The sequence below is a fragment of the Suncus etruscus genome, chromosome 14 (assembly GCF_024139225.1).
Source record: "Suncus etruscus isolate mSunEtr1 chromosome 14, mSunEtr1.pri.cur, whole genome shotgun sequence".
Taxonomy (NCBI): domain Eukaryota; kingdom Metazoa; phylum Chordata; class Mammalia; order Eulipotyphla; family Soricidae; genus Suncus; species Suncus etruscus.
In genome coordinates, this window is record NC_064861.1 from 94,492,025 (window position 1) to 94,503,763 (window position 11,739).

Here is an 11,739-nt window from a genome sequence, read left to right on the forward strand (position 1 = left end):
ATGGCCCTTATCACAAAGGAGAGCTCTTGGTCTATACTTACGAACTCATTTGTCCCCTCACCTCTCTCCTTTTCTCTTGTCTCTGTCTCACTCGCTCTATCTTCATTATGCCTCTCTTTTTTATGACTCCCGCCCTCCCTCTGTGTCTGCTGTCTGGTTTGATGAGTACCACTTGTTTTTGTTGTTGTTGTTGTTGTTGTGTGTGTGTGTTTGTGGTTTTTGGGTCACACCCGGCAGTGCTCAGGGGTTACTCCTGGCTCCCTGCTCAGAAATTGCTCCTGGCAGGCACAGGGGACCATATGGAACGACGCCAGAATCCGGACCAATGACCTTCTGCATGAAAGGCAAACACCTTACCTCTATGCTATCACTCTGGCCCTGAGTACCACTTGTTAATTTTAATAATGATATCTATTAAGAGTTAAGATGTTTGTTTTATTTAAAAGAAATGTTCTGATTCAAAGTTCTGAAAAAAAAAAACAACCTTTTTTCTCACATAAAATCTTCATTTCTTGGGGCCAGAGAGATAGCATGGAGTTAAGGTGTTTGCCTTGCATGTAGAAGGACAGTGGTTCGAATCCTGGCATCCCATATGATCCCCCGAGCCTGCCAGGAGTGATTTCTGAGCGTAGAGCTAGGAGTAATCCCTGAGCATCACCAGGTGTGGCCCCAAAAAATCCTCATTTCTTATCCACAAATTGAATTCAATAATTCAGTCTGGATTAATATGTGTATAAGTGTGTATATGTACGACCAATGTTGAATTTTCCATTGCTAACATATCTAGACAGTTTTAATAAATTCTTATCATGATGGGTCCTGCTTATATTCATCTTGCTGTTCCAATAATACTTAAATCAGTTAAGTAGAGCATTTCATTGAACAAATAAATCTACAGTGATATACCCACTGGAGTTTTCCCTCATCTTCTTCTGCCTCTTATTGACTAGGCAAGAATGGAAGTGCGCAGAACAGAAATGATTTTTATATCAAATGTCTGTTATGACATTCTAAATGACTTCATTCTCAGAGAAATGAGTGGTGCCCTCTCTAAGATGATTGGATGGAGTGAGATAATATCCTTCAGGGATGCGACAGTAGGAGGGATTATCTTATCTGAGATTCTACTGGGAACACTGGGAAATTTCTCTCTTCTTTACCACTACCTGCTCTGTTACCACACTGAAGGCATAGTCAGGCCCACAGACTTCATTCTAATGCATCTGACTGTGTCCAACTTTTTGCTCATTCTCTCCCAAGGGCTCCCTCAAACAATGGCAACTTTGGGAAGAAAACATTTCCTCAATAATTTAGGCTGTGACCTTGTTTTGTACATTCAGAGAGTGGGCAAAGGTGTGTCCATTGGCACCACCTGCCTCTTGAGTGTCTTCCAGGCTATTATGCTCAGCCCTATGGACTCCTGCTGGAAGGATCTGAAAGTCAAAGCTCCAAAGTATGTCACTCTCTCTGTTTGTCTTTGTTGGATCCTGTGCATGTTTGTGAATCTGTTTTTTCCTCTGCACATATTGAATGTATCTCGCAACTGGAACATGGAAAACATCACACAGAAACAAGATTTGGGATATTGTTATACTACCATCATTGAGAAAGTCTCTGGTGCTGTCTATTCAGCTGTAATTGTATTTCCTGAAATTTCCATTTCTGTGCTCCTAGTCTGGGCCAGTGGTTCCATGATTCTCTTTCTGTACAGGCATAAGAAAAGAGTCCAGCACATTCACAGCAACAATGTTTGCCCCAGATCTTCAGCTGAAACTAGAGCCACCCAAAGAATCCTTGTTCTGGTGAGCACCTTTGTGTGTTTTCACACATTCTCCTCTCTTCTTCAAATGTGTATGTCTCTACTCAATGAAGAAAATGGATGGTTACTTGAAACTGCAGGTATCATTTCTCTATGTTTTCCTACTGTGAGCCCCTTTTTGGTTAGGAGACATCCCTTTACTGTATTCAGACAAGCATTTTCCCTGATAATAAATATGAAATCCCATGATCAAACCCACAAGTAGTTTAAGCATGTTCTTGCAAAAATATTTTCACGTTTACCAAGGAAGTATCAATAGTCAAGCAAAGCACGTTACTGACAAAAATTGGAGGCTGAAGAATGTGCCACATAAAAATGAGATGTATTTACTCACTAAAAGCTATTAAATAATTGGGCCAGAGTGATAGTACAGTGGATAGACAGTACAGATAGTACACTTGCCTTGCATGGGACCAAACTGAGTCCTGGAATCACATTTTGTCCCTGAAGATCACCAAGGCTTTCTGAATTAAGTCTAGAGTAACTTCTGAGCAAGGTATCCTCTTATTCACTGTTATTAAGATCTTCTCAGGTCCCTGTTTGGGCACCATGTGAATAGACCCACACACCATAATCCCTCCAGAGAAGGGAGAAGCAGATATGGAGCAGGGCTGCCACAGGACATAATCCAAACCAGGCTGAAGAGATTAAACATGGCTTCAGGTCCCTTTCCAACACATGGAGCAAGAGGAAGAGGCTGACTAGGAACGAGATATTTATTGGGAAGATAGGACCACATTCGTGCGTGGGGGGAACTAAGGTAAAGGACCTATGTAGAAGTTCTTACTGCCAGGATAGATCTTTGACATGTAAAAGAGAAAGCCATCAGAGTTAATTATAAGGGCCTACATCACTGTCATGATCTAGAGTGAAGGCCAGTTTTCCCTGAAATAGCTCAGTATTTCCCATAAAACAAAAGATAGTTTTTTAAAAAGAATAAAGCTTTTGAGTTTTGGCTCAGTGAATGTAGGGTCTCTGGGCATCTAGGGATGCGAGTAAAACCAACTTAACTCATTACATCTGTCATCTTCACAAAATGATGTTTGAGGAGAATGGGGCAGGTTGGCTTCCAACTCTTCTTTCTTAATTTAGAACACTGGTCATCATGCCCATGGGTAGATTGTGGGGAAGCTAATAATGAAATACAAAGGCTGAGTCCTCTTGAGACAGTGCTTTTTGAGTTCCCATACATATGAACATCTCAAGATGATTATAGAATCTATTTTATGAAAAAGTATATATCAGCAAGATTCTAATTTATTTTTTTAAATTGGGTCAAAGAGAAAAAACTGCAGGGAAGTCATATCCTTGCAGCAGAGAAATCTAAATTGTCATTTGTTGCTCCTAAGTCTCATTCCAAGTCATCTCTGAACACAGTGTCACATTCAATCCCTGCTCTCTGTGAAATAAAAAGTAGATACTTACCAAATACTAAGTCTGCTGGAAATTCATCTTCTGGAATTGTAAGAAATACAGTTCTAATGTCTATCAGTCACCTAGTTTGCAATATTTTGTTATAACCACATCAAAATATATAAAGGAGGGGCCGGAGAGATAGCATGGAGGTAAGGCGTTTGCCTTTCATGCAGGAGGTCATCGGTTCGAATCCCGGCGCCCCATATGGTCCCCTGTGCCTGCCAGGAGCAATTTCTGAGCCTGGAGCCAGGAATAATACCTGAGCACTGCCAGGTGTGACCCAAAAACCAAAAAAAAAAAAATATATATATATAAAGGAACACAGATGATCCCATTTAAATCTCAGCTCTTTTAACACATAGATGTTAAAGCTCATCTGCATGACGTTCCCACAATAAATATTGTTTTCCTCAACAATTTAACGTTTGTTATTATTATGGTGTCAGAATACATAAAACAATATTCCTGGGCCATTATTTTAGAGGAAACAAAGTAAAAAGTCTTTTTTTTTTTTAAAGATATTTACAAAGAAGCCAGGAACATGCCAGTTGTAAAACTCAATATTTGTGTAAGAACATTGCATAAGAACTAGTTTAATATCTCTATCTAGAACCTTCGATGTGTTGCCCACTTTAGAAAAAATTATCAATGCAGCTGATGACAATGGGAGTCCTGGGTGACTTATGCAAAGTAGAGAAGAGCCTGCAGTCTCAATAAAGGAATCTGCTCTCTCTCTCTCTCTCTCTCTCTCTCTCTCTCTCTCTCTCTCTCTCTCTCTCTCTCTCTCTCTCTCTCTCTCTCTCCTTCACTCTCTCTCTCCTCCACTCTCTCTCTGCCACCTGGTCAAGTTGTTGGAGTGACCCAGAACTGTGAGCCTTGCTCTTAGCAGGAAAGAAAAATAAGACCTAGACCTTAGCCAGGCCTTCTTGGTCACAGCCTTTTTCTCCAAAAATAATTTAAGGAGAAGACAAGCAGTAAAGTAAAAACAGTCTTTACTTGGACATTGAGAGAAAGGACAAAAAGATAAGGAAGACAAAGAGTGACTAATACACGGAGGGAGATAACAGACTTCTCTAAAGATAGAGAGAGATCCTGGACCCATCCGAGAGCTAAAGTAGGAAAGGCCGCATCTCAGGAAGGGAGAAGTAGGTGGCATGTGCTCAGAAATGATGCGCCTAGGCAATACATGTGCACGCCCTTCTCGATGGGAGCTCCAGGAAACATTATACAAGCAAGAAAGTTCACATCTCAAGAGAGGAGAGGAGGGAGACGTGTGGGGAGGCATTATGTTCCTGGGCCAGAGGAGTACGTGTGAGTACCTCCTTTGCTCCAAGTTGACTTTGGTATGGTTTTCCCAACCTGCACACACGGGGCTTTCCACATAGGCAAGAGTCCTATTGCTAGGTGGTTGCCATTGGGCAGAGTTAGGAGGAGTTGATGGTCTTCTGAGTAAGTGCCCATGGCTGGGACAGAAACAGGTCTACAGGCACAGCCACATGCGAAGAGAAAATGATTCCTTCCCCTGCAGTGATGGGTTGAGCTGGTAATGGGATGAGGGTCCCAGATCCTCTATTCCTGTAGCTACCCTATGATCCTCATAGAGGGAGATTCTGGGTGACAGTCCTAGGAGTGATGAAACAGTTTAGGTGCCAACCTCTATATCAATGCTTCTCAATTATTTTCTGTCATGCCCCCCTAGGAAGAAGAAAACATTTTGTGCCCCCCCCGTGTGACTTTAAATAGTATTTTTATTTAAAAAAAAACTTTAACCTGCAGAACAAAAATTAAAATAATTTGAGCTGATTTTTGAATCAGAGGTGATGTCTGGATTAATGGCTACAATGAGCATGTTTTGCAATGCGTAGCTTTTTGAAGTTGGATTTGAAGCAGGACACAACAACTCTCAGCTCCAGAGACATACAGAGACATAAACACGGGGCTTAGCTTGTTATGACAGTGTTTGCTGAGATCAAACGCACCCCCCTTTACAGAGCCTCGCCCCCCCTCTGGGCATGCCCCACTATTTGAGAAGCACTGATCTATAGCAACTGGATTCCCACGAGCTCTCCCAGCAGTATAGGAATAAAAAATGAAATGCACACTGAATTTAGGGGGTGCTCACAGCACCACCATGCTTAGAATCAAGAGTCGAATGCAAGCCTAAGAATTAGTGAAACATGGAGAAACTATGTACACATTTGTGTTTTTTTCCTGGATCAAACGTTTTATCTCTTTCTGGACACACTAGTCACTTCATGAACTCAAAAACTGTCCTAATGAAAATGTGTGGTTGATAATTATGAGGGGCATGAATGTTCTCTACATGAGACAAGACATATTTAAGGCATGAAAACACTGGGCTGAAGAGAGGAGGTGTGCGAACCAGTTTCTCATTGGATTGGTTTTGATTCGATGTGGGTGGTAAGAACACCACGGTTCAACTTTATCAAGGTCAAGGGCAGTTCTGAGGTGAAAGTGGTCCCTTGAGGATGTTGAGTCATCCTGGCTTTCTATCCACACCTGGGACATGTGTGCATCAACCTTCCATTAATCCTTTAGAAGACAGAGATCCTGCAGAGGTACCCTTAGGCAATAGCAGCTTTAAGTCTACTTGGCTTTCCAGTCATTCTCTATAACTGGGTCTGCTGATGTAAGTATATACGGTATGTGTGATAGATTGGCACCTATGGCAGCAGCATAATCAAAACAACCATTAGTTAAGACCATTTTAGGCAAATTTTGGAGTCGTTTCTGTGGTGTCACTAACAGGGGGCTCAATCCCTGTTCATGCTCTACTAGGCCCCATGTAAATTATTTAATTTTTTTACTTTCAAAAAATCCCACCAATACACAGTGGTACGTAGCTTGCCTTTAATGTGTCTGACCAGGCTTCGATCAGCCATTCCAGAGAGTCCCCTAGTGAGCTGAGTATCACCAGGTATGGTCCAAACCCTCCCCCCAAAAAATTTACACAAAGTGGACTAGAGAGATAGCACAGCAGGTGCTGTTGTTTGGCACACACAGCCAACCATGGAGTCCATCTCTACACCTAATAGGTTCCCTCATTCTCTCCAGGAATGATTGTTAAGTGAAGAGCCAGGAGTAAGCCCTGAGCACCCTCAGATTGACCCCAAAAATCTACAAATATATTGGTTGAGTAAAATAAGCATTCTCCTGTGTATATTCTCTCTCTTAAGAATAGTACTCATTCTCCTGTATAATTTTCTCTCTCTCCTACTCTTTTTATCTTGAAGTCTCTCCTCTCTTTTTGCCTCTCTCTTCCTGATTTCACCACACTCTATGGGACTTTGCCTGGCTTGATAACAACTAGTCTTGATTTGTGTATTTTTGTCATTTATATATAGTTCATTAGTTGTCTGATGTTTAAGAGAGATAATTTCTGACTAACAATTCAGGGGGGAAGTGTGCTTTATCTTTAAAAAATAAAACACTTGGGGCCATGTCCTAGGCAGGCATCGAGACCCACCCGCTGTGTGTTCCCTCCAACCTCCCTGCAGCATCGCTGCCGAGAGTACAGTTTATTTCTACTCCAAAGATGAGTCTGGGTTGCCAAAGCCTCCATCTTCCAACTTCCTAGCTACAACGAGGCCGAGAGGACCAAGGCTGAAGCGACTGTCTCCTTGGTTCCTGGCCCAGATGATGATTTTATGGGTCGGGATGATTTTGATGATGGAGACCAGCTGAGGATAGGAAATGATGGGATTTTCATGTTAACATTTTTCATGGCATTTCTCTGGATTTTATCTGGATTGGCTTTTTCCTGTCGTTTTTGCTTGACCACCTCAGCTGCAGGAAGGTAGGGGGCCATCTCAGGATTCGGGGTCTCTTTAATTAAGTGGATCCTCATTGTCAGGTTTCCCACCTATTTCCCTGGATATTTTGATGGTCAGTACTGGCTCTGGTGGGTGTTTCTAGTTCTAGGCTATCTCCTGTTCCTCAGAGGATTTATCAATTATACAAAAGTTTGAAAGATGCCAGAAACTTTCCCAATTCTCCCCAGGACCAGAGTTCTTTTTATTTATTAAAGCTGTTTTCTGGCCTGGACCTTCCTGTATGAATAAATTCTCTCTCAAGAAGCATGGAAACACCTGTAGGAAGCAAACGAATCAAGACACAGAACACAGAGGAGTAAAAGAAACCTGCTTTAAAAAATAACAATAAAGTACTGTTGAAAACTATCATTTCTCTCTATTTGTTTCTAGGTGTAAAATTTTAATAGTTAATGCAGAATTCTGTAATCACTGAATCATAGTGGTTAATGTTTGAAAAAGCTCTTGCAATCAAGTCTGTGACGTATTAATAATAATGCCTTATCTATTGTTTGTGTTCATTTTCACCAGCAGGAGCCTTGTTCCTGTAGTCAGTAGGGGGCATTCTTGCTTTATTCATCTTCCATTCAGCAAGAACTTGGAGTTCAGTATTTTAGTGTAGGAGATGTATAGTGCTGGCTGTTTTAAAGGGATCTTCTCCAAAGTTAAAACTTCTCGTTTTGACTGCAATTTCACCACATCCTTCATACTTGCTGTTAAAATTAAGCTAGAAGTTTATTCAGTTGTATTGTGAACACCTGGAGATGAAAAACAGTGCAAAATACATTTAAAGTGTGGTTAAGATGGTGGCCAGAGAGATAGCATGGAGGTAAGGTGTTTGCCTTTCATGAAGAAGGTCATTGGTTCAAATCCTGGCATCCCATATGGTTCTCTGAGCCTGCCAGGAGTGATTTCTGAGCATGGTGCCAAGAGTAACCCCTGAACATTGCCAGGTGTGACCCAAAAACCAAAAAAAAAAAAAGTGTGGTCAAGAGTATGTTCTTAATTGATAAGTAATAAGCACTGATTTTATTTTCTTTTTCTTTTTTTTTTTTTTTTTTGGTTTTTTTTGTGCCACACCCGGTGACGCTCAGGGGTTACTCCTGGCTATGCGCTCAGAAGTCGCTCCTGGCTTGGGGGACCTTATGGGACGCCAGGGGTTCGAACCGTGGTCGGTCCTAGGCTAGCACAGGCAAGGCAGGCACCTTACCTCTAGCGCCACCGCACCGGCCCATGCACTGATTATTTTTTTAATTTTATAGCCTGTGTTCTGCTTTGCAGTACCAGTTCTGTGTTGTGTACCTAAGGAATTCTAAAGGTGTTATCACTAAAATAGAAAAGACAGTGACAAATGCAACTTAAATACTAAAAGATAACCCTCAAGCCTTTTTTACTCTTTTGTCTCCTGATGCTTAGACCAAGGGCTGGGAGTAGGGAGGGGATTAGATACTGGGAGCAAAGGAAGAATTAGCTTGGAATCTTTGAGACTATCCCTAACATCCTGTATGACTTGCTTTTTACTGTGTGTTAGCAGAAACCCATGTGTTATCAATGTAGAATGATGTGCTTTCTGCCAAGTGGTAACTCACCTTGGTTTGCTATGTTAAAACTGTAAATACAGCAGAACATTAATAAACGTCTCTTGTGTAGCGAAAAAAATCAAAATAAATAAAACACTTCATGCCTCCTTGTGAATTGAGTTTGGATTGAATTATTGGTGTGGAAAGTGCTGACTTTGCCCTTCACTAACACTTGTTGACTCAGTTGATTCTCTGATTGTGATTCCTTCTTCTAGTTCCTCTTACTGTTCCAGTAATACTTAATCCAATTAAGAGTATATCATATAAAATCAGAAAGTCTTGGGCCAGAACAATAGCACAGTGGAAGGGCGTTGACCTTGTACGTGGCCGACCTGAGACTGACCCGAGTTCATTCCCCCGGCATCCCATATGGTCTCCCAAATCAGAGACTCTCCTGAGAGGACCGGGAAATTTCTTTTTCTTTTATCATTACCTGTCCTTTTACTGCTCTGAAGGCAAAGTGAGGACTATAGATTTCATTCCTTCCTTTTTGCATTTTACATTATCAAAGGTGGTCTTTGACTCTAAGAGCAGGTTTATCTGCTCAGACCCTAACACCTCCTCTAGTGACTGGTTTTTTTTTTTTTTTTTTTTTTTTTTTTTGGTTTTTGGGCCACACCCAGTAATGCTCAGGGGTTACTCCTGGCTATGTGCTCAGAAGTTGCTCCTGGCTTGGGGGACCATATGGGACACCGGGGGATCGAACCGCAGTCCGTCCAAGGCTAGCGCAGGCAAGGCAGGCACCTTACCTTTAGCGCCACCGCCCGGCCCCATGTGACTGGGTTTTTGCTCTCAGCAGGCATCTTGCCATTCAGACACACAGTACCTGTGTATATGTTTGCATCCCTGTTTGACTGGAAATGGTTCCATTGTTTACGTTAATAAGAACTTGGTGATTGTATAAATGATGCTATCAGTATGGATGTACCAATATCCCTTTGGTGGTGCTAAAATCCCTTTCAGAATAAACCAAAAGACTTGAGGTTGTGAATATTTTTAAGAACTGTTTAGCTTCTTTACACTCTGACTGCATCCTTTTATTTCACTTGATCACAGCCCAGATCACCTATTCCCAATGTCTTATGGTAAATTTTTACACATGCACCTGTTTGCTGTGATATCACAGTCCAGTTGCAATTTAATTTTTTCTTATTGATCCTGAAAGACTGGGGCCTTTCCCCCAAACACCACAAAGACCTTTCTGCAGAAATTTACTAGAAATGTCACTGCTTTAGCAATTAGCAACTTCTAAAAAGTTTTCCTAAAACTTCTCAACTCCCCATACCTCTCCTGTCACTGCCACTGCAGGAGAAATGATAATTACGGTTCTGCAGGGAGGTGAGGTCACTGCCCACAAACCTTTATCTGGTCTGGCCGCCCCCTTTCCACTAGCACTAGGTACAGCAACATACGCAGGAGCTCCTGATGCTGCTCTCTTGACAACAAGAAATGCCACAGCTGCTCTGCATGTCAATTTGAGCTGCAGCATCCATCCATGAAAGGAAGGCTGAATAAGTGCTCATGGTTGGGGCAGAAACAGGTTTAAGGACAAAACAACAGAGAAGATTAACTCCTTTCCTGCAGTGATGAGTAGAGCAAATAACAGAATGAGGGCTTTAGACACTCCTTCAATCCCTGATATTCCTGTAAGTACCTGTGATCCTCATAGAGAGAGACTGTGGGGAACAGTTCAGTAGAGATAGAGTTTAGGAGCCAACCCTTGAGTTTCAAATCTATCTGCTCTCCCTGCAGTATACAGGAATCACAGAAGAAATGCTCACTGTATTTAGGGAATACTTAGAGCACCCCCATGCTCTGAATCAAGAGTAGAATAAAAGCATGAGAATAAGTGCAGTCTATAGAGAAACTGTTTATATTGTCATTTTTTATGGGTAAAGAGAATTTTTATCTACCTCTGAACTTACAATGTACTTAAAAGAAACAGAAACACTGTCATGATTATGACAGTCAATGATTATGATGAACCTGAGTCAATGATTATGGTGAACATGGATGTTTCTGTAGTGAGACAAGAAATATTTAAGGCATGAAAACAGACTGGGCTTCAGAAAGGGGGTTGTGGGAACCAATTGCTTATTTGATTGGATTGGATTGGATGTGGCGTTGGTAAGAACACCTGAGTCCAACTTAGTCACACATTTAAGATAAAGGGTAGTTCTAAGGTGGAAGTGGTTCCTTGAAATATTGAGTCATATTTACTTACTGTCCACAGAAATGGGTATGTTCGCAAACACCCCCAGCTTAAGACCTTCATGTGAACACCTCCTAAAACAGCAGCTTCAAGTCAACTGAGATTTTTGTCCCCACAACTGGTGTTCCAGGTAGAGTCTATACCAAATTTTGTGTTTTCTCAGCAATGGGGGGCATCAAAATAAGAACAACAATAGTTTTATGTTGAATGTGATGGAAGCCTCACAAAATCATATTTTTCTGTATGTTTCTGAGCACAGGATCTGAACTGAGAACCACAAATGACCTCCTATGCAGAAATAAGCACCAACCATCTTTGACTCTCTTTAACTGCTTGTTTTTTAGTGGGGAGCTACTTAGTGATCAGTGAGTGTATTCTGTGGGCATTTTGCTCAGGAATCATTATGGATGGGGCTCAGAGGAACATATAATGTGCCAAGATACAAACCAGGTTGGGGCATGCAAAGCAAGTGCCCTATCCACTATGGTATGTCTAATACCCACTATTTTAAGTGTATTTTGGGGGTAAAAAAAGTCAGAGGAGGGGGGCTGGAGAGGTAGGGCATTTGCCTTGCATGCAGAAGGATGGTGGTTTGAATCCCGGCATCCCGTATGTTTTCCTGAGTCTGCTGGGAGTGATTTCTGAGTGTAGAGCCAGGAGGAACCCCTGGGCACTGCCAGGTGTGACCCAAAAAAACAAAAACAAACAAGTCAGAGGAGGGAACTGTAGAGATTGTAGAGAGTGAAAGAAACTTGTCTTTCACAGTCATTACATTCCTGACACTGCATAGGATCCTCTGAATCCTGACAGAAGTACTCCCCACAGAATGAGGAGTAAACCCTGAGCACAGTCATAGGTGGACCCTGAAACAATAAAAAAAAA

General features: G+C 41.7%; 1 protein-coding gene and 1 pseudogene across 1 annotated transcript; both read left to right on the forward strand.

The window, feature by feature from the left end:
* Positions 1–1,055: 1,055 nt before the first annotated feature.
* Positions 1,056–5,824, forward strand: LOC126028659 (vomeronasal type-1 receptor 4-like). Its single transcript, XM_049787598.1, has 2 exons — positions 1,056–1,940; positions 5,795–5,824. The coding sequence occupies exons 1-2, from the start codon at positions 1,056–1,058 to the stop codon at positions 5,822–5,824; spliced, it is 915 nt and encodes a 304-aa protein (XP_049643555.1).
* Positions 5,825–6,265: 441 nt separating this feature from the next.
* Positions 6,266–7,388, forward strand: LOC126028660 (NEDD4 family-interacting protein 1-like; annotated as a pseudogene).
* The last annotated feature ends 4,351 nt before the right edge of the window (positions 7,389–11,739 follow it).

Coding starts and splice junctions, on each gene's coding strand:
- LOC126028659 (XM_049787598.1), top strand. CDS start 1,056: ATGATTGGATGGAGTGAGATAATATCCTTCAGGGATGCGACAGTAGGA. Junction 1,941..5,794: donor CTACTGTGAGCCCCTTTTTG/GTTAGGAGACAT, acceptor TTAATCCTTTAG/AAGACAGAGATCCTGCAGAG.